General features: G+C 33.2%; 2 protein-coding genes across 2 annotated transcripts in view; one reads left to right on the top strand and one right to left on the bottom strand.

Moving 5' to 3' along the window:
• Nucleotides 1–818: 818 nt before the first annotated feature.
• On the bottom strand, nucleotides 819–7,075 carry LOC148611087 (tetratricopeptide repeat protein 19, mitochondrial-like). Its single transcript, XM_088591226.1, has 2 exons — nucleotides 6,906–7,075; nucleotides 819–2,160 (listed from the first exon to the last, which is right to left on the bottom strand). Exons 1-2 carry the CDS (start codon nucleotides 7,025–7,027, stop codon nucleotides 1,206–1,208), a joined length of 1,077 nt encoding a protein of 358 aa, XP_088447352.1. The 5' UTR covers nucleotides 7,028–7,075; the 3' UTR covers nucleotides 819–1,205.
• Nucleotides 7,076–7,271: 196 nt separating this feature from the next.
• The window catches only part of LOC148611084 (tudor domain-containing protein 5-like), a 58,956-nt gene continuing 39,326 nt past the window's right edge, over nucleotides 7,272–26,901 (top strand). Inside the window, exons 1-12 of the mRNA XM_088591224.1 lie at nucleotides 7,272–8,155; nucleotides 9,310–9,470; nucleotides 10,609–10,665; nucleotides 11,870–12,029; nucleotides 17,258–17,385; nucleotides 17,796–17,904; nucleotides 18,759–18,835; nucleotides 19,099–19,289; nucleotides 21,708–21,855; nucleotides 22,932–22,993; nucleotides 23,490–23,568; nucleotides 24,963–25,043. Coding sequence (XP_088447350.1) covers nucleotides 7,378–8,155; nucleotides 9,310–9,470; nucleotides 10,609–10,665; nucleotides 11,870–12,029; nucleotides 17,258–17,385; nucleotides 17,796–17,904; nucleotides 18,759–18,835; nucleotides 19,099–19,289; nucleotides 21,708–21,855; nucleotides 22,932–22,993; nucleotides 23,490–23,568; nucleotides 24,963–25,043 — 2,031 coding nt within the window. The 5' untranslated portion in view covers nucleotides 7,272–7,377. The remainder of the gene's footprint in view (nucleotides 8,156–9,309; nucleotides 9,471–10,608; nucleotides 10,666–11,869; nucleotides 12,030–17,257; nucleotides 17,386–17,795; nucleotides 17,905–18,758; nucleotides 18,836–19,098; nucleotides 19,290–21,707; nucleotides 21,856–22,931; nucleotides 22,994–23,489; nucleotides 23,569–24,962; nucleotides 25,044–26,901) is intronic.

The following is a 26,901-nucleotide window of genomic DNA, read 5'->3' as shown; positions in this document are numbered from 1 at the left end:
AGCTGCAAACTTGGTTCTCTTGATTATTCTTTCAGATGAACATATTCAATTTATAAATTTTTGTCACTTTAATAAGAGTTGGCATATAAAGTGTAAAAAATCAATTTGTGGGTATTATCTATTCCACTCCTTCACAGAAATTGACCCATGCAAACCAGATATTGCTCTAAATGGGACTAACCCTCCCCCCCCAGCCTGTTGAACCCTGTACATTTAGAGACCAATATGGAGATACAATTCATATTGTTCATAATTTTTATGGTGGATAGACTAAGCACTTTTAACACAAAATTTGCTGTTATTTCTAACACACCCAACTCCAACCAGCAATCAGTACATTTTTTTTATGACAACACAATAACAAGTATGGCTTTAAATTCCTGACAATATGCACATCTCTATGGTATATGGTAATCAAACACTCCATTGAATTTCATTTCTACAATCTTTGACCAAACATTAATTCCTGGCAAAATACACATCCCAGTATGGTAATTTACCACTCCACTAAGTTTCATAACAATCCTGCCATTTGTTAAGGAGGAGTTCTGGACAACGCATGAGATCAAAATTTGCGGAAAAATGCCCAAGTTCAACAGTCATCATTTCTACAATTTTTGTTCAAACTTAAATTCCTGGCTGTATGCACATCTCCATGTGGTTATATTAGACCCCACAAGGTTAAGTTCAACAATGTTCCTGTGTATGTTCGTGTACCACCTACTGGTCTTGATCACTTATTTTCATGTACATTTTAATTCTATGTGGTATGATTAATAAAATCAAGAAAAAAGGACCAGCATGTATAAAAACAGAAAAAAATTATACCCATTTAATAAATAAACATGTACATACTGCATACAAACATTAAAGACGAAGGACCATCTGCATATACATTAAAACTGGCATCTTTTATCACAGAATGTTAATCTTAGCTTTCTAACACATTTGGGAAGTAATGGAAATACTGTTTGCAAATGTATTCTGAAATAAGATGCATGTAGTGGTCAATATTCATTAAAACACCCAATGAAGATGTAAAACACCAAACAGGAAAGGTTTCAGTTACTGTAAATAATAGTATGAATCCATTATAGTAGCACAAGGTATCAAAAAGATCTAGTTATTGTAATGAAATCCCCCTAATTATACCTAGAACAGAGTTGTACGAATGTAATCAAATTTAACAATAAAAATAGTTTAAGTTAAGCTGACAATACACCTTTCTTCTTTTCTTCTAAAATTTTCTTCAAACAAAATTCTGCTTGACCTTGTGCATACTTATTTTTCATCTCTTTAGCCTTGTCAAGTGCTATAGAACAGTTTTTTTCTGCCTCGTCTAACTTAGAAGTTCTGAGATAAATGGCACCCAAATTAGAGTGTAGTGCTGGAAGTTCAGAAACATTTGCTTTTGTTCCGATTTCTACAGCCTGGTTAAGTGTAGTTTCTGCATCTTTTAGATTTTCTCTCATGATCTGGATTGTGGCAATGTCATTTAATAATACTATACGTTGTGGGTGATCCTTACCTAACACTTTAGTGGCAATACTTTCAGCTCGTACAATGAATGGTTCAGCAGCTGCATACTTTCTATGTACCATTAGATATCTTCCATAACTCTCTAGCGCTAGACCCAACAATGCATATGTATTTGGGTCACTTTCTGGTTCCTTGTTTATTTTTTCCTCCATTACATTCACCGCATCCTGGTACCCCATTTGTGCCAACTCATCTTTTTGTTGTATAGCATATATTGTACCTAATTTAATAGTAAGTTCTACCATTGCATTATCAGTTTTCTCCCTGCCAGTTTGTAGAAGAGCTTTCATCGTTTCTTTATACAAATTCTCTGCTTTTGAAAACTGTTGCTGAACAAAGGCAAGGTTTGCCATACCATCATATATTGTTAATTTGGCTTTTAAGTACTCTTTTCTTTCCATTTTCTGTTCACGGAACTTGTCATCAGCTAGGATTAAAGCCATATGAAAGAATTTTTCAGCATCTTCATGTTCTTTACGTGCTGCAGCCAGTCTGCCTCGTTTAATGTATAAAATCATAGGATCTTCATTTTCTTGTTCCTTTTCACTGTCTTTTTTGGCAAATCCTAAAAAGCATCTTGAAGCACTTAAAAGGCCAACTGTTGAAGACAAACCAATATTCCTAAAATATAAAAAATATGTCATTTTGTATGTATTAGCTCACTTTTTCCTTACTGGAGGTAAAATGGTGAGTAAATCCAATCTGAATCAAGCAACTATTTATTAAAATGGCATTGTGAAGTCATTTAAAAAGATTTCAGTAGTTTTGTGATTTCTACTCACAACAACAAATATGAATAAATATGTACATTTGGATATACAAATGGAATGAAAAATAATTCATGATAGTTATAAAAACTGTAGTCAGAAAGCTAATAATTGTGCAGACTTTTTTTTTTTTTTTCAAAAAATTATTATTGAATGAAGCTACTTTTAATATTGAAATTTCATGTTAAGATCGTCCAAAAACATAAATGTACAAGAAAAACCTGACAAGTATTTGTCAACATAAAACATTTAAATAAATGGGATCTGATAACCAAATCTAGTGCTTAAGTGATTGTAATAATACTTAAAAACACATTTAAAATTACACTGAAATTGTCAGTTTGGTACATTATGAACATGTCTACAAAACTGTGTAATGTTGATGTAGTAGAAAGTAAAAAAAATAATTTAAAAAAATAAATGAATTTAAAAAAATATATGCAAATACAAATACAAATAGTTTTGTTAGCTCCAACTCAGTTACAATTTTAAATTGGTTTATACTTGTATAGGATACATCAAAATTACATGTAGATAATTATGTGCAACTTAGACATCAAAGGAGATTGGATGAATATATAACCAATGTAAAAAAGTGTCAAATGTAAATTATTACTGAATATGAAACTCTAGTGAAATACAGAAATGGGTCAAAATCTCTAGCTGATTCAGTGTATCCCTTAACAAATTTACTGTGGTCACTGATCTTTAATATGTTAATTTTGCCCCTCCCCCCCAAAAAAATATGTCCAATTTGTTTAATGATTCCCCTTCAAGAAATAAAAAATACTTCTCACAATATTGATTTAATTGTAGGATATTTTACACTAATCATGGACCTTTAAAACTATGGAGTGCAGGGTAATATAACAATAGGGATTTTTATCTGCTGGATGAACAAAAACAGATCAAGTCTCGTTACATACATGCATACACGTAGAACTGTATATTTAATTTAATTACTGGTCTAAGATAAATGCAACACTTTTCCACATATTACCAGTAATAAATTAGACATTGCCCCTAATGGATATATTGTCTCCTGCAGCCTGTTGAACCCTGTACATTTGAGGACCAATGTGGACACATGATTCATTTTGGAAACAATTTTTATTGGGGAAAACTAAGCACTTTTGACACACAATTTTGCTGCCACTCTGAACTCCAAACTGCAACCAGTACTTTTTTTTGCTGACAACACAATGACAAAATATAACTGCAAATTTACTTTAAACATAAATTCCTGATAATATGTACATCCCAATATGGTAATTCAACACCCTATTTCCAGGTTTCATAACAATCTTGCAAATTGTTGAAGAGGAGTTGCGGACAACACATGAGATCAAGTTTTGCTAAAAAAACACTTAAGTCCAACAGCTGCCATTTCTACAATTTTTGTCCAAACAAAAATTCTCAACAATATGCACATCCCAATGGTAATCTAACACTCCACTGAGTTTCATTATAGTCCTGCAAGTAATTAAGGGAGAGTTGTAGATGATGCATTAGACCAAGTTTTGCTTAAAATACCTAATTAGAAAGAGCTGTCATTTCCACAATTTTTGTCCTAACATAGATTCCTCACAATATACAAATCGACCCAATATGGTTATCTAACACCTTACAAAGATTCACTCCTGCGAGTCGTGGAAGAGTTGTGGACAAAGCATCAAACCTAGTTTTGCTGAAAAATGCGTAAGTTCAACATCTGTGATTTATACAATTTTTGTCCAAGTATAAATTCCTGACAGAATGCACATCTCCATGTGGTAATGTTACATCCCACAACGTTTCAAAACAATGCTGCAAGCTGCTAAGAAAATATTTTGGACAGACAGATGGACAGACAGGGTGAAACCTTTAAACACCCCCAAACTTCGTTTGCAGGGGTATAATCAAAGTGCTGTTATTACTTGAGGTTTTTGATTCTGTAAAATTGTAGCATAAATAACCAATTTCAAAGATGATTTGATGCAAAATAAACTGTAATTATAAATTTGAATTTTTCAAACAATTAAGATACTATTTTTTTTAGTTAAAACTGAATGTTAATCCTCAATACTAATTTCAAATATATTCTGTTAACCTCTAGAACAGATCATGTGGGAGATACTTCCCCACTGACACTGATGTTTATGTAAAAGTATTTTTTTAATGTAAAAATTCCATTATTTTGTATTTTTCACAGAAAATATAGCAATTTTAACCAAAACCCTACCACAAAGCCTATTCTTTTTATGTATGAGATTCCACAATTTTTATTGATTATGTGTGAGTCAAACTGTCCAATAATTAATTTGCAATTACATAAAAAAGAAATTTTGCATAAGAAAATAATAATTTCCTAGATGTATGTACATTTTTTAAGATAGACACTTTTAATCAATTTGAATTTTCCTGCCAATTTTACTTCATTAAAATTATTGCTCTTCACCTCCTGTTTACAAACAACAATTATGAACAACATTGATGAAAGGATGAAAATTTTGACACATTTAATACTTTTTGACACATTTGGCAAAAACTGAATTTCTAAACATCTTTCAAGGCCAAAAGTAGTCCCTCAAATCTTCATTTTATTTAAAGTCTAGATCTTTTTTGTAAAATATCATTAAACTGAGCTGAATTACTGCCTGAATTCTATTTACTGATTTTGAAAGAAATTTTAATTGATATAAAAGGAGATATATGTGGACTAAATTCTGTGTAATGCTCAGTAAAAGTTTTGTTTCTTTGTTTGTTGGGGTTTAACGTCCGAGCAGCAATATTTCAGCTATATTCAGACGATGAACATGAAATGAAAAAGAAAGGATGGGACACAAGGATAATAGAGTTGACAAATTTTGATTGCCACTCGAAAAAGGGGGGATGGGTAAGGTCGGGCAATTTATCCTCCTGTGGCGGAGCGCAAAGGTTCCTATTCCTATCGAATACCACAGCAGGGTTCTTTAACGTGTGAGGAACGTGGCATCTTTCCCAACAAGGTGCACCACTATGGTTTGTGGTCAGGTTTTCCGTATTATAGCCTGACAACCCCAGCATGTAACACGCCAGGGGTACCCCATTCCACCACCTGGGGCACACATCCCAGTTGCTCTGTGAGCAGCGCGCCTAGCCCCCGGCTAGGTTTCTGAGCACTATTTAGTCGCCTTAAACGACAAGCTTAGCGCTGCTGCAGGCCTATTCTTTTAAAACCCGGATCTGCACGGGGCCTCAGTAAAAGTATGGAAGTTCCTGATATTAACTAATGATATAAGGTATTTTGATCCTGAAGGATGAAAAAACCCAAAAATCAATGATTATATATTTTGACTGCCACTTAAGCATTCCATGTATACATGAAGTGCTTTGAGGAGAGCAGCATGATATGACCAAGATTATGTCACCTCGGTGACACAATATTGGTTTTTGACACACTTAAGCACAGGGATTTACAGTTCATTATGGACACAGCAACTGGTTTGGTCAAAATAAACATACAACACAAAAAATAAAATTTGAACAAGAATTTCAGAAACTTGACCAAAAAAAATAGAAAAGTGAATTTTTTTGGGTGTGGCCACTTTGAACCCTTTTAACTTGAAAAACATAATAGGTATATATCTGAAATCTGATTGAAAAATGCACAGTGATTTTCATAAGAAATTATGCAATTTGAAATCGAACCAAAACTTTAAAGTTTATTTTTTTGGACTTGGCTCCAGGGCCTAATCTAAACACCAACGACAAGGAGAAGTTTTAGTAAATTCTGTTTGAAATATTGATATTTTTGTCAATGTAATCTATTACAAAAACTTCTCCCTGTTAAAGACAAATGAGAGAAGTGAGCAGAAACAAGGAAAAGTTTTTGCTCATATCTGTCTACCTCTAGATTAGCAACTACTTGGCCAAATTTCCCAGGTAAAAATTAGCAGTGACCCCCAGTATCAGATTTTGAGCTGGGCTACCGAACTTGGAAGCAGGTCAATCTGATCCATCATCCCCGAACTTTTCCATCCCTAAGTTTATCTGTCCCCTCTAATAATTATATTTGCATAAAATTTAGTGTCATATACATGTACCAAAACTGATTCTTTACAGACAATTTGATTTATAACTACGGTCATCACACTTTCAACGTAGATATCTAAATTCTTTACTAAGAAATGAAGAAACTATAAGGTTTTGTATATTTATTAAGTGACAGACATGGTTTGCAGGGTATTTCATATATACATGTATATGTTCACAAAATCGTGATGTAAAACAACTAAATGGAAAACAATAACCCTTTAATGATAAAAAAAAATCAAATTGACTAATTACTTTTCATTTTATAATGTAATAATTATATGTAAAACTCTAAACTGTACTCAATTAGGTCCAATACTAACAATATTTTATGAACTATGATCTATTCATTATTATATTATAAAAAATAAGATAAGACAGATAGAAAAGGATAAGATAATTAATTTCAATACTTATGTTTAATATTTGTATGAATTCCTAATTCATAATGTAAGTTTATGATTGGGGACGGATCAACATGAAATCACTGATTCAGTGAGTGAAGGTCAGAACTTTTCTGTATTTTGTGTAATTTTATGTGCACACCTGTAATTATAACTTTTCCTTTGATTGTCCGAAATTCCTTCTTTAAATTGCCTGTAAGATTTTCTAAATGCAGAGGAAAAGCATCTGTAAACTGTCCTACGTACAAATACGCTGCAGTTCATTTTCTGTGATGTTGGTACCCTAAATGAAGAGCTGATGAAAATGTGACAAGGAACCAGTACGGTCTGTCTAAAGTGGATTGCCCATCTTCGTAATCTAAAAAAAATACAAATATACTTTGACATATTACTTAAATATCGCGAGGAAAAAACACAGTAGAATTTAAAATTGCTTACTTTATTTTACAATTGTTTTTAACATTTATTATAGGTATTTTCTTTACTATTAATTTTGTACTTACTCCGGATTGGAAGAACTGAATTTGTTTATGTTGCATATGGACCTTTTGATAGACTGGCGGGAACCTCAATGTTTTTGTTCTGATTAACTACGCACATTTTGTTTTTTAAAAATGACTGACATGGCAAAGAAAAGGCAAGAAATTGCCAAAGAAATCAGGGCTTTATTAATGTCTAGTCCAGCTGCCCTGACAATAGAAGAATTAAGGAGAGATTTTCACAATTTTATGGACAGACCCATTCCCTTTAGAGATCTAGGGTATTCTTCTCTAGAAGACATGCTCCATGACATGACTGAAGTCATAAACATTACATATAAGAGGGGAATGATGTGTCTTGAGGTCATACCCGATGATACCACACGCCATATTGCCAAGCTTGTGTCTAAACAAAAAATCAGTAACCCACAAAAGTATGCCACTATGCGCAGAGGACCCCCTCCTCGTAAGCAACAAAGACAACTTCCTTCAACATTACCACATTATATTAGAAAAAACATATCTGAATTATTCAGATCTTACTCCAATGGCTTACCACTGACACATTTTGACACTGCTTATTCAAGACGCTTTGGATCAATGTTCTCATTCTCAAGACTTGGATTTGTATCGTTAAAAGAACTACTGTATTCAATTCCTGATATTGTTATGCTTAAAGAATTCCAGGCAGGGGAATGGAGAGTATTACCAGCTAAAGCAAAAGCCCCAGATGGAAACTGGCGTGATAAAAAGAAACAGAATGAAACTAGGTTTCAAGAATCTTGGAATACTGCTAAAGAACTTAATACACAAAATCCACAGTATTCTAGTCTTTTGCCTTATCGTGTAGAACCCCAAGAAAAATGTCAGAAAGCACAACAATCAAGCAAACTGGGCAGAGGCAAGGGAAGAGGTATATGTAGTAACATGTATATGTCAAATATTTATAAGCTTGATTTAAATACAATGTATACATAACTCCACTTGTGTATTGTGAATGGCATTGTTGACAATATAACTTTCCATGCGAGTTGTCGCAAATTAACCATTTGAAACTCTGTTTTAAAGATTGGAACAGTTAATTGTTTTGGCTTAGATTAATCATACAATTTATTCTTTTCCTTGGAATCAAGGTCGCTTTTTTGGGGGAGGGAAGTTGAAAATATTGCCTTAAAGACACAACTTTTCAAATTTAACAAAAACAAATTCATTTTTTCCCTTTCTGTCGATATTTTTGTTTTATAAGTGCGATCGCTATTGGTTGATTCAATGAAAATCAGCCAGTAGGATTTGATTTGACTCAAACAAGGGTTTACCTCACTTCCAGTAGAGATTGAGTCTAAACGTGTGATGATGTAATGCTACTTGATCAGTTTGATTCTTAAGTTTCGTTATGAATGAGGTAATACTGAGAACTTGTTACAAAAATAGAAAAGGGTAATCCCAATCACCTGTAAAAGTAGCCCAACCACTGGGCTGTTGAAATTTAATATTAGGCCGCCCTATTGTAAAACGGGCAGTCTTGGTCAGTCGGGCGTGCTATAATTTCCAACTCTGGATTCTGGATACACATTACTTAATAAACTTACAATACAATGATCATATTCAGTGGATAGAGATGGACTTATTTAGATTACTTAAGTAAGTTCATCGGGATATTGTCACTTTATCAAGAAAATCTCTATCACCTGTACATCATCATGGTGTGGGCTGTAAAATAGTTTATGGAGTCATGTGTATCATTGTACATGTAAGTGCTATATCAATCCATTCATTGCTGGACATAAGCTTGGTTTATTTTGTAACTAAATTTCAAGACCAAACTATGAGCCATCATCAGTCATGTAAGTGACATTTGTACAATAAAAAAATGCTGTCAAGTTATACATTTTAATCTTCAAACTTTATCATCTTTCAATTAAGATTTGTTAAAAAGGGTCTTAGATGCATTTTCATAAACAAAAGTTTGTTTTTTGTGCTGGTTACAATATACATTATTGAGCACATTTTGATATAATTTTTTGACTGATTCTGTTTGTTAATATTATCTTCATGGTATTTCTTTAGGTGTTAAAAGGAGTGCAACTGGTGGAGACAAGGTTTCTGTAGGAAAGAATAGTGAATCTAGTTTTAGTTCAAACATATCTAATGAGCCAGAAATTGACCATGATTTTACTGATGCTGATTTCTCATTTGGGCCATCACAACTTCAAATTGAAATCAGAGATGTATGTTTAATACTTATATATACATAATGTCACATGTCACATGACCCTACCCCCTCTCCCTATTTCCAGTGGCGATCAAATTTCGTCGACCCTATTATCCTTGTGTCCTATCCCATTTTCAGCTCACCCGACCAAAGGTCATTTGGATCATTGCCATCACTTTATGTCCATTGCTGTCGTTAACAATTTTTCAAAACTCTTCTTCTCTGAAACTACAAGACCTATCAGAACCAAACTTGGTATGAATGGAGTATACTGCGTAGAACTGAAGTGGGGATTTATGATCCATTGAAAAACATGGCCATTGTTATTAAAAAAAGAATATTGGGATCAGACAGTCATTTTTGGATATATCTCCAAAATATTTAGGTTTAGCCAAATTCTGACATAGGGTTAAAGTGATCAGCATGCAAGATCTATTCATGGTCAAATATTTGTTTTAATCTGCTAAGCAATGTTGGAGTTATTGCCCTTTTTTGATGTTTATTTGCTAATTTTAATTTTATTTCTTATAAAAATCTTCTCCTGTGACACTACTTGACCAATTGGAACCAAACTTGGTATGAAAGTTCTTTTGGGTATCCTGCATAGAACTGATGTAGAGATTTTTGAGTTGTCAAAAAAGATGACCGCTGTTACTTAAAAATAGAACATAGGGGTCAGACAGTAGTTATTTGCATATATTTCCAAAACCGTTAGGTTTAGCCAAATTCTGATATGGGATGAACGTGTTCAGTATAATGAGATCTATCAGAGTTATAATTTTCATTTTAATCTATTAAGGTCTCACTAACTACTAACGTTTCTATTATTTTACATGTTAAAGAAGTAATTTTCTATATTTCATTGTGAATTCTCAGGACAAATGACACCTTAAAGTTGCATCCCTTTACAAAGCTTGGAAAATAAGGCTTTCAAAATCATTATGCTAATGGTATGATGATGGTAGAAATTCTTCACAAAATTTACTTGAATAAAAAATACTGAAAATCAACATTTTTACATTTTCTGCTAATTGACATTTTGAATTGAACAGTGCTTATTGAAAAATGACAAAAAATCTTCAGGGTACACTTATTTCTATCTGAAAAACAGTGTGGATTGGGTAATAAGAATCACGCATCTTTTAATTTTGTAGATGTTGGCAGAAAAACCTGATGGTGTGTGGGCTAGTCAACTTCCCTTCCTGTATAAGGTAATCAATTTTTTGTTATTTAATTAAACTATCTTGAAACTGATAATTCACTGGCTAGGGACTAAAAGCCCAGTGCTAGAGTTGTACACTGTGGGTAATGTTAGCTGATTTCAAAACCTTATAAAATATGCTAACACAAAAAAAACAATCATGAGTAGTTATTAAAATGTTGATGGTATTTATTTATTAGGTCAGCAACAGTGGTGGATCCAGGGGGGGGGGGGCCTTAAAAAAAAGTGTTGAAAATTGTATGTGTTAAGTCATGAAAAACACTTAAGTGATCCTTGCCGGGGATCCTGTCAAGAATTTTTTTTTTTGGGGGGGGGGGGGGAGCCCACCGGGATCTGCCACTGAGCAAACTACTTTCAATAAAATGCAGTTTATTAAAAAAAGGAAAGTTGCCCTTTATCTAATTATACTGTATTTTTACACCTGTAAGTCAATATGGTGTATTAGTCAAATTGATGATTTTTTTATCAAAGTCAATGAACAAACAAAAACAAGTTGAATTTGCCAGATAAATCGAGGGTCAGACATGTATTTTAAGTCATTGGTATAAAATGTTGGTGTCAGCGGAAAGGATTGAGATTTCTTTCCCAGCATGTTGTTATTGTTAAGTTTGTTTATACATTTTGGTTTTTTTTTTTAATGAAGTATAATTTCAATATGAGTTTTATTATACTTCCAGCAAACAAAGTTAATGGGGTATAAAGGAATCCCTCTGCCTGTCCACATTTCTTGTCAGCGCAGCTCCTCCTAAACAGCTCAATGGATTTTGATGAAATTTTATAGGAACCTCTGTGCCAGTAATTCTTTTTTCATTTATAGTTTAGAGTAGGGGCCTGTATTGCAATTACCTTGTTCATCTGTTTGTCTGTTAAAGTTTTCGGTAACAGCTTCTGTTAGATGGAATGGTTAGATATTTGGTATATTACTGCTGACTTGTACCATATCTTCCATTTCCTAGGTTCCTTGCATATTTACTTCCTGTTGACCATACAAATTAGTTTTTCTTTTTTAAGGTTATGCATAAAGGAAATTCTTTCTACCAATAGCAATTAAGATTTTTGTTTACAAAAGTATTGCAAGGGGATTGCAGTTTCGGGCATTTTTTCAGCCATTGATCATAGTAAGGATGTCAAAATTTTTTTCAAAATATGTTTCTTTAATGTATAACAGTATGCTTGTTCTCGATCTTTTAAAGATGAAATATGATAAGATGCTGAGTTTTAAGGACCTTGGTTTTATGAGTGTAATTGAGCTTTGTAATGCCTACCCAGATGAGATCCGTATTGAACGACCTAGCTCTAAAGGTGACTGGTTACTGTTTGATGCTAGGATACCTGCCAAGCCAACAAAAAAAGGTATCAAAGTACTCTGGTTACATAACAGACATATTTTTTTTCCAATTTTTTGCGGAAGTCCGCTATTTCAAATCTAGATTTTACCGTTATGATTCTTCTTTTTTTTACTGTGTATTTACTATGTACTTTTGATTTTTCCAATTTCCGCTTTGTTTTTTGACTCGTAAAATTATCCCTGCATCAGGAATCTTTAATGAAGTTTTTCTCAATATGCTGCAGGGTTGAAGTACTTTGGCATGATCACAACCCTCCCCTTTAAGATTTGACCACTGTGGAAAAAATATTACACCATTGATCACTCCTTAAATTCTGTTCAAAAAGGTCCCTTGTTACAACAGAAATAAACTGAATATAAATTACGCAAATGAACAAACTAAAGACTACCAGAAGTTAACTTGCATGCCAGCTCCAGACCAATTTAAATCTACAAAAAGTTATGTCCCCATTGTATTTAAAATCAATCCTGAGGTCCGGTACACTCAATTTCTTACCTTGGACCTTTGAAATTTTATTTACATGGGTCCTGAAATATTGTATGCATTATAAGCAGTGTTATACTTTGTAAATAAATTCTAGCTAAATTGCCATGAGTAATCAAGGGAACCAAGAATGTAGTTGAAATCAAAGGAATGTAATTCAGGGACAAAGACCAGACATGGAAATAGACACACACAACAAAGAACATAAAATAAACAAATTAATACAGACAAAGCCATGAAAGTAAATGGGCAGCTTGGACTCCACTAAAAAATGGGAACGTGGACCAGGTGCACAGTATGGTAAGCATCCTCTGCTTTTCTAGAAACACCCACCAAGCTGCTTATAGATAGTCAAGTTTGGGGTAGATGTAAGAGGAAAGGAAAACTATAACACAGTGAACAAATCAGTTCTCTTGGTGCAGATTGATATACTGTAACAATCCAAGAGTTTAGGATGACAACAATATAACTTCTGTAGTGATGACTTCATCTTGTAGCTATAAAACCATGTTTCAGAAGCCTTTTTGTAAGAAGTCTAGTGTGGTACAAAAAGTCTGCTTAGTTATGGCAAGCTCAGGCATAACATATTAGTTGTGATATGAAAACTCCATTTCGCAGATGCAAAGAGTAATCAAGGGAATCAAGATTCTATGAAATCAAAAGATTGTAATCCAGGAACAGAGATTAGTCCTGGTAAACAGACAATAACAACAAAGAACATAAATTAACCAAAATGATACATACAAAATAACAAAAGTAAATAAGCATGAAGGGATGTTGCCACAGATGAAAGGAAAGTTGACAATATGGAATGAAAAGTCATCTTGTTTGTCATATAGTTCGGTCAATAGTTTCCTTTACCTTGGATTTCTCTAAGTGTACATTTGTAGGGTGAAGTAGGCCAACTTTTTTGATAATCTGTTTTACGGGATTTTTTAAAAAAAAAATTGGGTTGAGGGGAGCAAATAAAAATCAAAATAAAAGGCAAAATCTTGGCGAGTGGATGGAAGAAATAAAAAATAAAAGTAATTGTTTTTTGTTTTGTTTTTTTGTTTTTTGTTTTGCTATATTCTAAATGTGCGAAAAGTAAAAGCTTTTCATACCCAATTTTGATCTACATTTCACTTCTTTAATTATTATGACTGATTGATATTGTTTTCACAATGAAACAGAGAATACACACAAATTTTTACTTTTGAAAAGAAGATGTATAAAATATTTTTGATGTGTAGATACATTTGTACCCCTTTCCAAGTTTTTGGCTACATTTCCTAAGTGTTTTGAATGTGTATTTCAAGTCATTTGTGAACAGTTTGACCCTTCTGACAATATATTTTTGCCTAGGTAAATACATCAGAACCCATGCCACATTTGACCTTATTGTCACTGATCAGTTATGGTTATTAGTTGGAGAATCACATTTGTATTGTGTCCTAGTTATGACTGGATGTTGGCATCTTATTGATATAATGTGTTTTGATAATGGTTTTATTGGTAGGTGAAATGATCTTGTTAAAAAGCTGCAGCTGAGATGTGCAGTGTTGTCCATCAATCTTTGGTTTATGTAATTTGATAGTTAAATTTAAAAACGTCTGTGTTGTTTACAATAATGACATGTACATTTATTATAATATTATTATAATGACCAGTAATCATCAGCTGTCCAGGCCAGATAAAATGGTAATTTATAGGCAAGATGTTTACATAGTACAGTATATAAATGTGATTCCATTAATTTATCCATAGAGGATAATCTTATCTCTTGGTCATTAGATAGGAGCATTTTCTAGATAAGATGATTATTTTGAATTTGCAATAGGTATTGAAATAGTTGGTTACATCAGTATCAATTGCGGAGGTGTTATGTTGGACAACTCTTGCTTTGAAAAATGTAAATAATTTATGTGCAGAATGTTTTTACTGTGTTACAAGATATGTTGAGATTTAGACATAACTTTTAAGCTAATATTGCCCACTAGTGTGTTGGGCAGTGTGCGAGAATGTTGTTTGGTTAACAAGCATTTATTTCATAGTCATGGAGTTAATTATATAATTAATCCTTGTATAATGAAAATGTTCGTTGGACCAAGGCAGGACATCTTCGTTATGACAACCGCAGCTTTCTCATCGACAATCTCATCAATTAGTTTCGTCTGAATATAGCTGAAATATTGCTGCTCGGACGTTAAACCCCAACAAACAAAACATCAGTTAGTTTGTTGATGGATTGAAAGATTCACCTTTCTGTATTCCCTAAAAATAACGAGTGAACGAGTTTGAAATAATTGTAGGCTGACCCTCGATCCCATTGTTGTTGTGGTCGGCCATTGACTTTCAGTGCTTTTCATTAATTAATGATAAATGCCGAGAGCTTCTGAAAGCTTACTAAAATAAAACGATCACTGATTGGTTGTTTCTTTTTTACTCGTCCAATGAAAACTTGCGATCTATTTTCTTTTATTTTTAGCATGGGATTTTCTCGCAAATATTCCAGCTGTCGGCAGAATTTACAAAAATAAAACGACATTCACATACTTTTATTTTTATTTTATTTTTGGCTAAAATAGGGTGAGCGGTCCCGTAAAACAGATTATAAAAAAATTTTGGCCATATGAGGCTGACTTCACAGTGTTTGTAGTATTCTTTATCTCAAGTTCTTTAGTGTATATGCGATGTATAAAATCCTTGAAATGGATTGTTTAATGATAACTTAGATCAGCTATAAAGTCAGCCTCATAAGAGTGAAGTAATAGGGCAATGAGTAGAGGAGCACAATTTGTTCCTATTGGAATGCCCACCGTAAGTTGAAAAACATGTCCAGCACACAGGACAAATATGTTGATGAAAAATTCCAGCATTTCTAAAACATCTTGGGTACATTTGGAAGATGATATGGAATTAGAAGTATCTTTTTCCTATTGGTCAAGTCAAAATATGAAAATTCTAAATTGGAGCAAAAACAGAGATAGATTTTTTTTAGTTCACCTGGCCAAAAGGACACTATGTGTCTGTAGTCTGTCATCATCATCCGTTAACTTTTCAAACATCTTCCTTGAAACAATTAGACAGAATGTAACCAATCGTTGCATGAATGTGCCTAAGGGTGTTTTTAGCAATTCTTGTGTTGGGATTTTTGATCTGGCAAAAAAACATTTACTAAAATAGACCATAAGGGTCAAATTGGAGAATCATGAATATAACTCAGTAACAGTTGGGTTTAGCTAAATCTTGTTCAGCGTGATGGTATGCACCTTTGCCAAGATTTTCAGAAAGATCCATTGACACTTGAATAAGTTATGGGTCCTGAAATTGATTTTTTTCCCTTAACTTTGAAAATCTTCTCCTTTGTAACTATTAGATGGATTGAAACAAAAGTTAGAAGGGATGTTATTTAGAATATCTTTAACAACCTGTGCTTGGGGATTTTTGATTTGGCAAAAAACATGCCGCCTTTGCTAAAAATATACCATAGGTAGCATACATGTATTTCAGAATTCTACAAATAACTCAGAAACAGTGGGGTTTTGCAGAAATTTGGGATTGATTGATTGATTGTTGGGGTTTAACGTCTGAGCAGCAGTATTTCATCTATATTCAGACGGTTGAAGGGAGTAAAATTGTTCAGTATGATGAGTTGGACATGTGCTGAAATTTTCAGGTCTAACTGACCACTTCTAATGTTTCCATTACTTTCATGTTATAAAAAGTAAATTTCAAAGTTTCACTGGGAATTCCAAGGACAAATGACATCTTCAAGTTGCATACCATTGCAAAGCTTGTAAAATAAGGATTTCAAAATCATTATGCTAATAGTACGATGTTTATAGAAATTCTTAACAAAATTTACTTGAATAAAAAATACTGAAAATCAACATTTTTACCTTTTCTGCTAATTGACATCACGGAGGCAAATTACTCACACATGTAAACAGTATTCATACACTTTTGTAGTAAATTACAAATATGATTTTAAACTGAAGTACACATTCTCAGCTTTATTTTGACTACTTTTAATCAGAATACACACAAATTATGCACTTATCATGCAAAGGTCTAGGTTCAGTGTGTTCTTGGTACTACATGGGGAAGGGGGGTGGCCATTTTACCTGGAAGTTGTTAGTGAGACCTCAGAAAGATGGATAGACAGATGAATGAGTAATGTGTCATGAAATGGATTTTTTCTTGAATTTTACATTTCCAACTTTGAAAATCTCCACTGAGACTACTAGTAGAATAGACTGTAACCAAACATGGCATGAATGTTAGTTTGGATATCCTTAATAGTCAGTGGGAGTAGATTTTTGATCTGTTGAAAAACTTGGTCACCATTTCTAAAAATTGTGGATCTGTGGAAATAACTTGAAAACCAAAGGATTTAGGCTTTTTTTCAAGGGGTAAAATTAATCAGCATGGTGAGATGGACCTATGCCAAAATCATCATGAAGATCTGTTGATCGATGTTTGAGCTATTGCCCTTGAAGATTTCAAAAATGACTATGAAGGATTTATTTTGTAATATGAAAATCTGGTGGAGAACTATGTAAGGTCAAGAGTCTAGCTTTAGAAAGTTAAAAGGATTATTTTTGACCAAGTGAATAATTCAAGCTTTCTATAGCCTCTAGTTATGTAAAACTGAACTTGGTGGGTTAGCTATGTATCTTTTGGCAAAGAAGTTATTTCTATCACTGTATAAGAATTTATTAGGACATTTTACCATTTAAAATTCTACTTAACCATACATAATTGAAGAGAAGTCTGAAAGACAAAGACATTCAAGTCAGAAGAGTGCTGATCTAGATCTGAAAGAGAAAATTCGTCAGGTGGTTATGTGTAAAAAGGATGGTATACCCCTTGGAGATTTCCTGGCTTTTTATCAGGTATGACTCGCATAAAAATACTCATCATAAAATCACTATGAACAGGCAACACATTTATGCATACAGTCTCATGCAAATAAACAGAACAAATCCTTTATAAAGCAACCTGAATTACATGGTTATTAAGAATAGAAGATGTAAATTGTTTGAAGAGTATCAATGGATTGTAATGGAGCAATCATTGTTTAATTGTTTTGAAGTTTTAACTTTACTAGCTGCTCTGTAGTTCACTCGTAGTTTCTAAGAAATCTGTAAATTACCCTGGATATATTGTGAATCTCACTACTGTATCAAACTTAAAAATAACATAATTCATGATTTAATCAGTCATTTTTATAAAATATGGTTTATTATAAAGTGGCATAAACTGGTCTGATTACCATAATTGAAATGTGTCATATGCATTGCAGAAACTGACTGGTGATTCACTTGATGTAGAAGAATTTGGATTTTCTTCTGTAGAAAGGTTTCTGTTATCTCTAACTGATACTCTACTCCAATTTAAATATAAAGGGGATGGTAAGAACTTATAAGCTTTACTCTTTAATTACCCCTGATGCTTATCTTTGAAGTAATATGGAACAAGATTTAGGTAAAGAAAAGTTTTATGTATTTGAAACTAATCTTTACATGTACATGTACCATCAATATTTATTCAAAGAAGTAGAGATGTATAACTGATATGTAAACATTTTTTAATCCTGGTTATAATGAGTAGATGGTTGTTTCTTGAACTGTTAGTATTGTGATACATTTCAGTATGATATTCCTGGGGCAAGTGGATTCAACCAAGGATCACATAATTGGAAATAATGACATTCAAGTTAAAAACCTTTCCAAATGAGTTCAAATATAAGTTCATTTCATGTTTGCATAGCTGTGATACTAGATGACTGTAATTAACTTAATGACTATTTTCTCAGGTATATTCAGTCCCTTTGTAACTTATGACTATTTTCTCAGGTATATTCAGTCCCTTTGTAACTTAATGACTATTTTCTCAGGTATATTCAGTCCCTTTGTAACTTATGACTATTTTCTCAGGTATATTCAGTCCCTTTGTAACTTAATGACTATTTTCTCAGGTATATTCAGTCCCTTTACAGGTTGGTGTTACTTTATCAGAGGTATTGCTGTGTGACATCTATCCACACATCACACAAAAACTCCAAAACACTTTGATGGGTTTTGAATTTTTATTTACAATGTTTGCCTTCATGAATGAATGCATGCTTTCTCATTTCTGGATTTCCAATTTTGTATTAGAATTATGGGACTTTGGACTTAGATGAGCTATCTGTGATTTTGTGCAGATTTTTATTTACTTATGGACCACTGCTTAAATAATAAAACAATTTTTCCTAATTCTGTAGGTATAATTATGGTGTTACCATTAGATACAATAGTACCACAGAGAACAGACAAATTGAAGTACATTCCTAATGAAGAGGTATAGAACATAGGGGAGGGGGTGATAATGTTGTAATGTCACAGATCTGTGACCTACATTAATTTAAACCCTTCCCCATTTAAGTTTTTCAGTTGTACTCTTGTAAACTATGAATGGTTTTGATTTTTAATATGCAAAGTTTATTCCCCACAATGTGACAAGATATCAGTTAATGTCCAATGAGATGCACTGCATTTACTTGGTGAAGTGATACCTTACTTTGTGTTGGTTCAGTTAAAATAGTGTCATACTGTTATTTCTAGGAAGAAGCCAAAAGCAGCATTCCTGAAGATGCTATTCTGCCAGGAGCTTGTTACAGACAATTGGAGTTACCCCCCCTTGGTGACTTCTTTGAGTCATATGTTTCCAATATTGTTTCTCCTGGACTCTTCTGGTTCCAGATCAGATCCAAGAAGACAACAAGTGCTTTGGAAAAATTAATGAACCAGCTTGAGTAAGAATGATTTATGTCATCTATTCCATTTGACATGGACAACCCACATGAAGTGATTTTAAAATTGCTCCATGTAGTTTGTCGATAATGCTGTCCTATGACTATGCTGAAATGAAATAGCCCTTTGCAGTAGGATTTACTTCTTTGGAAAATTGGGAGGGAGAGTGTTCAGAAATCATCTTGTTTGTCTGTCTGCTTCTGTTGCAATGACAATTCATTATCCAGTCATTAAATTCTAATGAAACTTAAAGTAAGATTAGGCATCAAAGGTAGATATATGTGTAAAGAAATAAAATTATTGCTTATTGACTGCAAGGGGAGATTTATAACTCTTAAGTGCAAATTGGTCTTCCCAAATTGTTCAATCTTCTTGTCGTTCGCCATTACACTTGAATGCCAGTCTCCTCAACAGATCTGGCTGTCTTCTGTAGGTCTTCCACTGGCCCATATAGTTTCTCTATAATGGGGGTTGATTTATCCCATATCCTCTTTCTCTCTGTGCCTGGTGTGACTTGCATGTCTTCAGAAAGTGTTCTTTATTCTGCTCTGCTTCTCCACAGGGACACTTAGGTGATGGTATGACCTTCAAAACTCTGTACAGATGTTGGTTAAGTCTGTTGTGTCCTGTCCTGAGCCTGAAGATTGTAGTTCGCACAAATCTTTTTAGTTGATGATAGCTATCTTGCTTCAGAGGGGTATTGTGCAGAGATTTAATGGCCTTCATCTCTGTGTAGCAGACAGGATTTTCATCTTGCTGTTGTTGAGTGCCTTCCTTTGCTATCTTATCTGCGTTTTCATTTCTGTATTGCAGTTTTAAGGCTCTTGATGGAATAAATAGCTCTTTCAAGTTGTGGTAGTTTGTTGTTGGTCAGTGCTTGTATTACTTAGAGGGCATCTGTTAGGAATACTACTTGCATATTTTCTGCGGTTTCCTTGATGTAATTTGCCGAATGGATGAGTACTTCTTCTTCAGCCTTGTAGTTGGAGCAATATAATCCTGTTGGTATTGTCATTGACTGTTGTTCTCCATTTGGGTATTCTATGTAGATACCGGCCCCTCCTTTTGTTGTCGCATTTGTGGCTGAACCGTCTGTGTAAACTCTGGCGTACAGTTCTGATGGGTACTCTTCTTCCAGCATGCTTATTGTTAAGGTCTTTCTGACGATGTTTGATTGTTCATCTTTGGCACTGAGTAATGGAACTGTTGTCTGAATGATTACATTGTCCTCCTTATCTGTGCATAGATTGTCATTCGTTTTAAAATCTATAGGTTTGACATGCTTAGGTAGATGTTCTAGGTGTTTTCTTTGCAATGGTCTTTTTTCTAGTGTGAAGCTGGATCTTTTGTGTCTGCCTGAGGGTAGTTGTTTCAGTCTCTCATTCATTGGGTGGTATGGTAAGCATTGATATTTAGTGGCCTGTATCATAGCTTTACATTCTCTTCTCTTACTTAATTATGGTTTGTAATTTCCTTAATTACCAATAATAGGTGTTGATTTCATGGCTCCTGTGATGATGCGGAGTGCCTGATTCTGGACTTTATCTAGAGTCTGATGGTGAGACTTAGCTGCCGTCATCCAAGCACTAGAGCCATATTCTAGATGTGGGTGTCCATTTCCTTCGTAGACAGATTTCGAAACTTTCTCATTAGCACCCCAGTTTGTACTCATGTTTAGTTTTTGTCTGGCATTATATGCTGTTTTTATGTAAGTCTTTTATTGAAGGTTACACCAAGGTATGTTTGCTGATCTTCCATTGTGATATGGATGTCATTGTTCAATGAAATTTAAAGAAACTTAATAAGAATATAATGCATTACCTATTATTGTACAAAGAATGAAAATTATTGTTTGGATGCATCCATGGGAAGAAATTTTAACGTGCTTCCAGGGTTAATAAGTGGACTATACTTTTTGTGAGGATGTTCAGTGACAGTATTCCTAGCTACATAAGGAAGTAGATCTTTGGTAAGGGACACAACTCTTTTAAATCATTGGAAGGTTTGTATTCCTCATTTTACATCAATCTCATGTAAGCATCGAAGTAACTCAGACGTATTTCATTCTCTTTCAAAGGAAAGCTTGAAAGGCTTTGGTTAAATTGAATATGATACAAAATATCACTGATTTCAAGAGTTATTTCCCTTACCCTAGGTCTACCTCCTTAAGTATTAATTTCACCCCTCAGAATGCCTAAAACATTTATAATGCCCTCGCCTGTGGCTCAGGGCATTATTAATGTTTCAGGCAATATCACTTACACATTTGCAATCTATCGATCATTATGATTACCTAGATATAAGAGAATATTGTATGATTAAGATATTAACTGTGAAGACTTGGTATATTGTGTTTCTTATTAACAAGTGTGAGCTAAATGCAGGGCATCAGATGTGTCAGCAAATTTATTTCATTACAGATACTGCTATAAGACAGCTGAAAGCAACTATTACATTATCCCTGATGAACTACTGATTGTAGGATTAGTTGTAGCTGCTGTCTTCCCTGAGGATGATAATTATCATAGATGTATCATAACCAAGCTAGAAACTGGACCTCATGTAGAGGTAATTGACACTTAAAATGCTATTTGCTGATAAATTGGTTTAGTTTTCAGTGTATATGTTGTTTTAGATACTTGAAAAAAAACTGTTAAAGCATGACTATTAAATTGTGGTCTTCAAAAAGGAGGGAAGAAAATTGTTCTGAAACATGATCAAATTATATCATGCTGAATTAATAAATTGGGTCCACTATACTTACGTCCAGTACAAGTATCAGTATTTAGTTTGCACCTTTATTCAGGAGCTTAAAAGTAAAATCATGGCAACTCTATTTTCATATTCTGTTAAATGAAATTGAAAACCAAATGGGTCTTGGAAAACCTTTGCTAGCTTCAACAATGAAATACAAATCAAATGATTTTTTTTTTTTTTTTTTTTTTTTTTTTTTTTTTTTTTTTTTTTTACACAGAAGTGAAGTTATCAGTCTTACCGATAATTGGGGCCCCGCTATGGAAAGTGGCCGTTGCTCTATAGTGATCAAATTGTTTGTGCGGCCTTTACAAACTTGTGTCTGTTACTTTTTTTACTTTTGATGTAGGCGTTTGATATTTTCCATGTGGGTAGATCACATAATAATGATGTATCAAGTACCATGGATAGTTGCCTGTGACCTTGAACTTTGACCTCAAGGTCAAAATCCTGTTTTTATGGTGACAAACAAGTCTTTCGGCTGTAACTTTTTTTTTCGATATGGGCTTTTGATTTATGGCATGTGGCTAAGTTACCTAAAGATGATAAGTCTTTTACCATGGTCAAATTCCTGTCCAGAATATATTTGATTCCTTACTTCGTTCTCTACTGGTAAATTTTGAATATGAGTGCAGCATTAAAAAAAGAAAATTTTTAGTTGATAAGCTTTTTTGAAATCCATTTTGTATATATGGCATAATTGCATGGCAGGGCCCACAAAGATGGATTCCATCTCAGTGATTTCTAGTTCTCTTCTGAGTGCCTAACTTTTCTGACCAACATTTGATAGGACCAAGCCTTTTAAATAGGTGGTAATAATTATGATTCTTTGGGAGTTTTTCAGATTTCACCTGCCTCATATTATCCTTTGAAGTTTTTGTCTTTTTCAGTTGTACTTTGTTGATTATGGTAATACATGTAGTGTACACAGAAGTAAACTTAGACTACTAAGGTATGATATAACTAATGAATAATGATCTGAGAGTGAGATGTTGGAAAGGGCACTCTTCAATTTCACCCCCTCAGAATGATATATATTCAGGAATTCTTTTTTACTTTTTTACTAATTTGTATTATGATAGATAACTCCTTGTATATTGGTGTAGAAAGTAGAAGTTGAACTATGAAGTCCTCATCAACTTTGATGTAACTTTACAATCAAATTTAATTGCTACTGTGTAGAGCATCAAATATAGCAAACTCATTCATTTGATTTTTCTCAGTACTTTCATATATACAAATAGAAAGCATGAACCAAATGATACAGGGAGTACAGTATGAGATCTATTGAATTGGTTTTAGCAGGATTTCTTGTTTTATTTTGGTTTTTTATCTAAAGTTTCATTTTTTTAACTCCTTAATTTCAATTTATTAATTTGTAAATAGCATAAATTCATTATAACATTTTACTAACATTATATAAAAATTGTGACTTTTTGCTCTTTTAGGTCAAAATTCTTGAAGTTACCAATCCAGGCTATCCAGGGTAGAATGGCTAATATCCAACCAAATGGACCAGTTGGACAGGTAACACATTAAATAGGAAACATATCATGTTTATGAGTTTTGACTATGGTGGAGATAATCACAAAAAAAATAGTATCCTCTTTTTGAGTATGTCAGCGTAGTATTCCTTAGAAGTTTTCAATTGCAAAAACTGCGAAATGTTACTGTATGTGAGCGATCTTCATAATGTTTTTTTTTTTTGTGTTTTAAGTATACAAGAAATTTCAATTTGTAGGAATGTTCTGTGTTAAGTATCAGTCCCACTTTTTATGTCAGGGGTTAAAATTTATTTTCAACATTTGAAGGTCCTTTAGTTTTCCGCGTTTCAAGGCAATGGTTCATTTGGAGAAAACCAGCAGTTCTCATAAAAGTGACAAGGTAAAGGGTTAAAGGTCTAGGACCTATAAGCTCTGGATCAGAATTAGAGGGTTCTGTATTACGATCAAACACTAATTAAAAGCCCTTAATGTATTTTCACAAATTACACATTTTGAATCATATGACACTAATCTGATATATTTTGTTATATGCTGTTTTTTCCTTACCTGACCCAATTTTTTGTTGTTTTCTTTGATATTTGTATTCCACTGTTAAGCCCATTTCTGTTTTTGATTTTAATATGAAGACTCTTTATTTCACTGTATATTTATTTTTAATTTTACCATTTACTGCTTACTTTTAAGTCATAAAATCATTTCTGTAAGACAGGACGCATTGTGGTATACTGTTTTCCGTCTGTCCATCCGTCATCCTCACTTCGGACAATAATTCAAAACACTTTCACCATGTTTTTTGAAACTTTGGTGAATAGTTCATATCTATTGATGTAAGGTCCCTTCCGATTTTTATAAATTTCAGATTTATCGTTTCTGTGTAATGAAGTTTTACTCTTTGAAAAAAAAGGCGGAAACAGCAAAGGAAATTTTATTCATTGAAAAATCATTGAAAATGGACCATTTGTAATGATAATCAACTAATAAATATAAAAGGTACTTGGTAACCTTGTCAGAAAAGTGTGTTTTAAACAAGATAAAAATGAATGTATGAAAAATCAAGACAACAAACTTAGTTAAACTTGTGGTAGCCTTGACATGCCAAATTTTTTGTACATTTTTAATTTACTTTTTTTTGAGGGGGGGGAGAATATTTGACAGGGCTCACAGTATCTCTATTTGATCATATAAATTCATTGAAAGGACAAGTTAAAGGGCAAAGGGCGTATCATGGTCTTAAAGCGTAGCTCTTTATTTTTTATGGTTATAATTTTCCATTTATTTTTTTAAAGCATTTATAAAGAATTGTATTGTGTTGCAATATGCGAATCTGTCTATATGACTACACATTTCATAACACACACACTCACACACACACACAGATATATATATATTAATTAATCTTGACATTTGTTTTTATAGACGTGGACAATGAATGCAAGGAATAAGCTCCTCTCTTTGTGTATGAACAGAGCTTTAATGGTTATAGCTACTGCAGAAAAGGTAATGTAATAGGACCTGGGAATGTAACAGGACCTGGAAATGTTACAGGACCTGGGAATGTAATAGCACCTGGGAATGTAACAGGACCTGGAAATGTAACAGGACCTGGGAATGTAATAGGACCTGGGAATGTAACAGGACCTGGAAATGTTACAGGACCAGGGAATGACGTTCACATTTTGCAAACCTTGTCCTATTGAGCAAGTTAATGAAAATTTTACTTGCTCAAATTAAGAAAAATTTATCTTTAAGGTAATGTTAGAGGAAAAGTACCTTAGGTTTTGTTGTCCTTAAAACAACTTGCACCACCTTATTTTGTAAGAATATGGGGAAATGGCGTAGAAATGATATTGTAACAGCTATTAAATCTTTTTGTCACGAAAGGGTATATTGGAATACTGGTGTCAGTGCGTGTCTGTCCATCCGTTATATTTTGTGGATGCTACACCTCAGAAATTGCTCACAGATTTTCTTCAATTTTTGTTGGTATTTCCCTTCTCTTACTGCTTTGGAGAAAGTTACTTTAGACCCCTTGTGATGTAGTTGGTATCTCAAAATTCTAACTACATATAAAAGTTTCTAAAGACGCTTGTGATGTAGTTGGTATCTCATATCTCATTCTACATGGGGAAGTTACCATAGACCTTTTTGGTAAAGTTATCTTACATCTCTTAATACTTGGAAAAGTTCCTATAGACTCTTGTGATACATTTGTGATATATTTACTGTGCGCATTAAAAAAATACAAAATTAAACATATTCAAGACACAATGAAAGGATAAAAAATTAGAAATGACAAAAATGTAGAAAATTCATTCCACAGGCAGTTCACATATTTTTCTACTTTTACTGACATCTCATTCTGTTTTTCTTCAAACTTATACTAGAATGAATATAAACAGTAGACCCCTAAAATAAATTATGTAGTGTTGGACTTCAGGTTGTACACATTTTGCTTATGGCTGATTTTACAGTATTGTGTTCTGCCTGCTACTTTAATGATAAATAACTAAAGAAGGCATTACATGAATAAAAATTATATTTTCTGAAAATTTATTATTAGTAGGTCATAATTCTGAAAAAAGGGAGTAAATAGTGTAAGAAATTATTGAATGGTTGCCAAGGAAACAGGGATACCCACATTTTGCACCCTAGTCCAAAATTTCATTAATTTTGGTTTAAAGGCTTTAACCAGCAATAAAACAAAAATAAATTCTGAAAGGTAAAGGGTTTAGGAAGATATTCAGCATCTTATACGTAACTATTTCTATTATATTAGTGGAAAATAAATATGTTTAAGATGATGGACATGTGACACATGGAAAATCGGACAAAAAGTTTATGTTTTTCAAAGTAAATGACATATAAAACACTGTAAAAAGAATTGATTCAGTATAAAGTTGCATGTGTTGCCAATATTTACTCTTTACTAGTTTAATTTGTGCCAGATTCTTAAAAAAAAACATGTTTTGAATTAAGGCTGTTGCTAAAGTGAGGGAGACAAAAAAAGAGTAACGTTAGTGACATTTGGATATGTCACATTAGCAACAACATCATTAAAAGTTAAAATGTATGCACACAGTGGTGCTTAATAGATGCTTTGAGTAATTAAATTGTACGGTCTGGTGTAGAATTTTTAAATATACAGAATGTCATTGGCAGGTGTACTTTGTATCAAATGAATACACAAGTAACCAGTTTGTAATGGTAACATTAGCAACATCTTCAGTAATACATTAAGAAAATTTTCTATCTAGATGGGTCACACTTAATGGGGCCAAAATTGTTACAGGAGGTGAAAAAGTAAGATTCATGATATTTTTATCGAAAATGTTTTAAGATGTAACTGAATGATTCT

This window comes from Perna viridis, chromosome 7 (assembly GCF_037379345.1).
Source record: "Perna viridis isolate PV_CMFRI_1.1 ecotype Kerala chromosome 7, ASM3737934v1, whole genome shotgun sequence".
Lineage (NCBI taxonomy): Eukaryota > Metazoa > Mollusca > Bivalvia > Mytilida > Mytilidae > Perna > Perna viridis.
Note: the sequence above shows the minus strand (reverse complement) of the source record. Positions and strands in the feature narration are given on the sequence as shown.

Coding starts and splice junctions, on each gene's coding strand:
- LOC148611087 (XM_088591226.1), bottom strand. CDS start 7,027: ATGAACTGCAGCGTATTTGTACGTAGGACAGTTTACAGATGCTTTTCC. Junction 2,161..6,905: donor AGGAAAAGTTATAATTACAG/GTGTGCACATAA, acceptor TTTATATTTTAG/GAATATTGGTTTGTCTTCAA.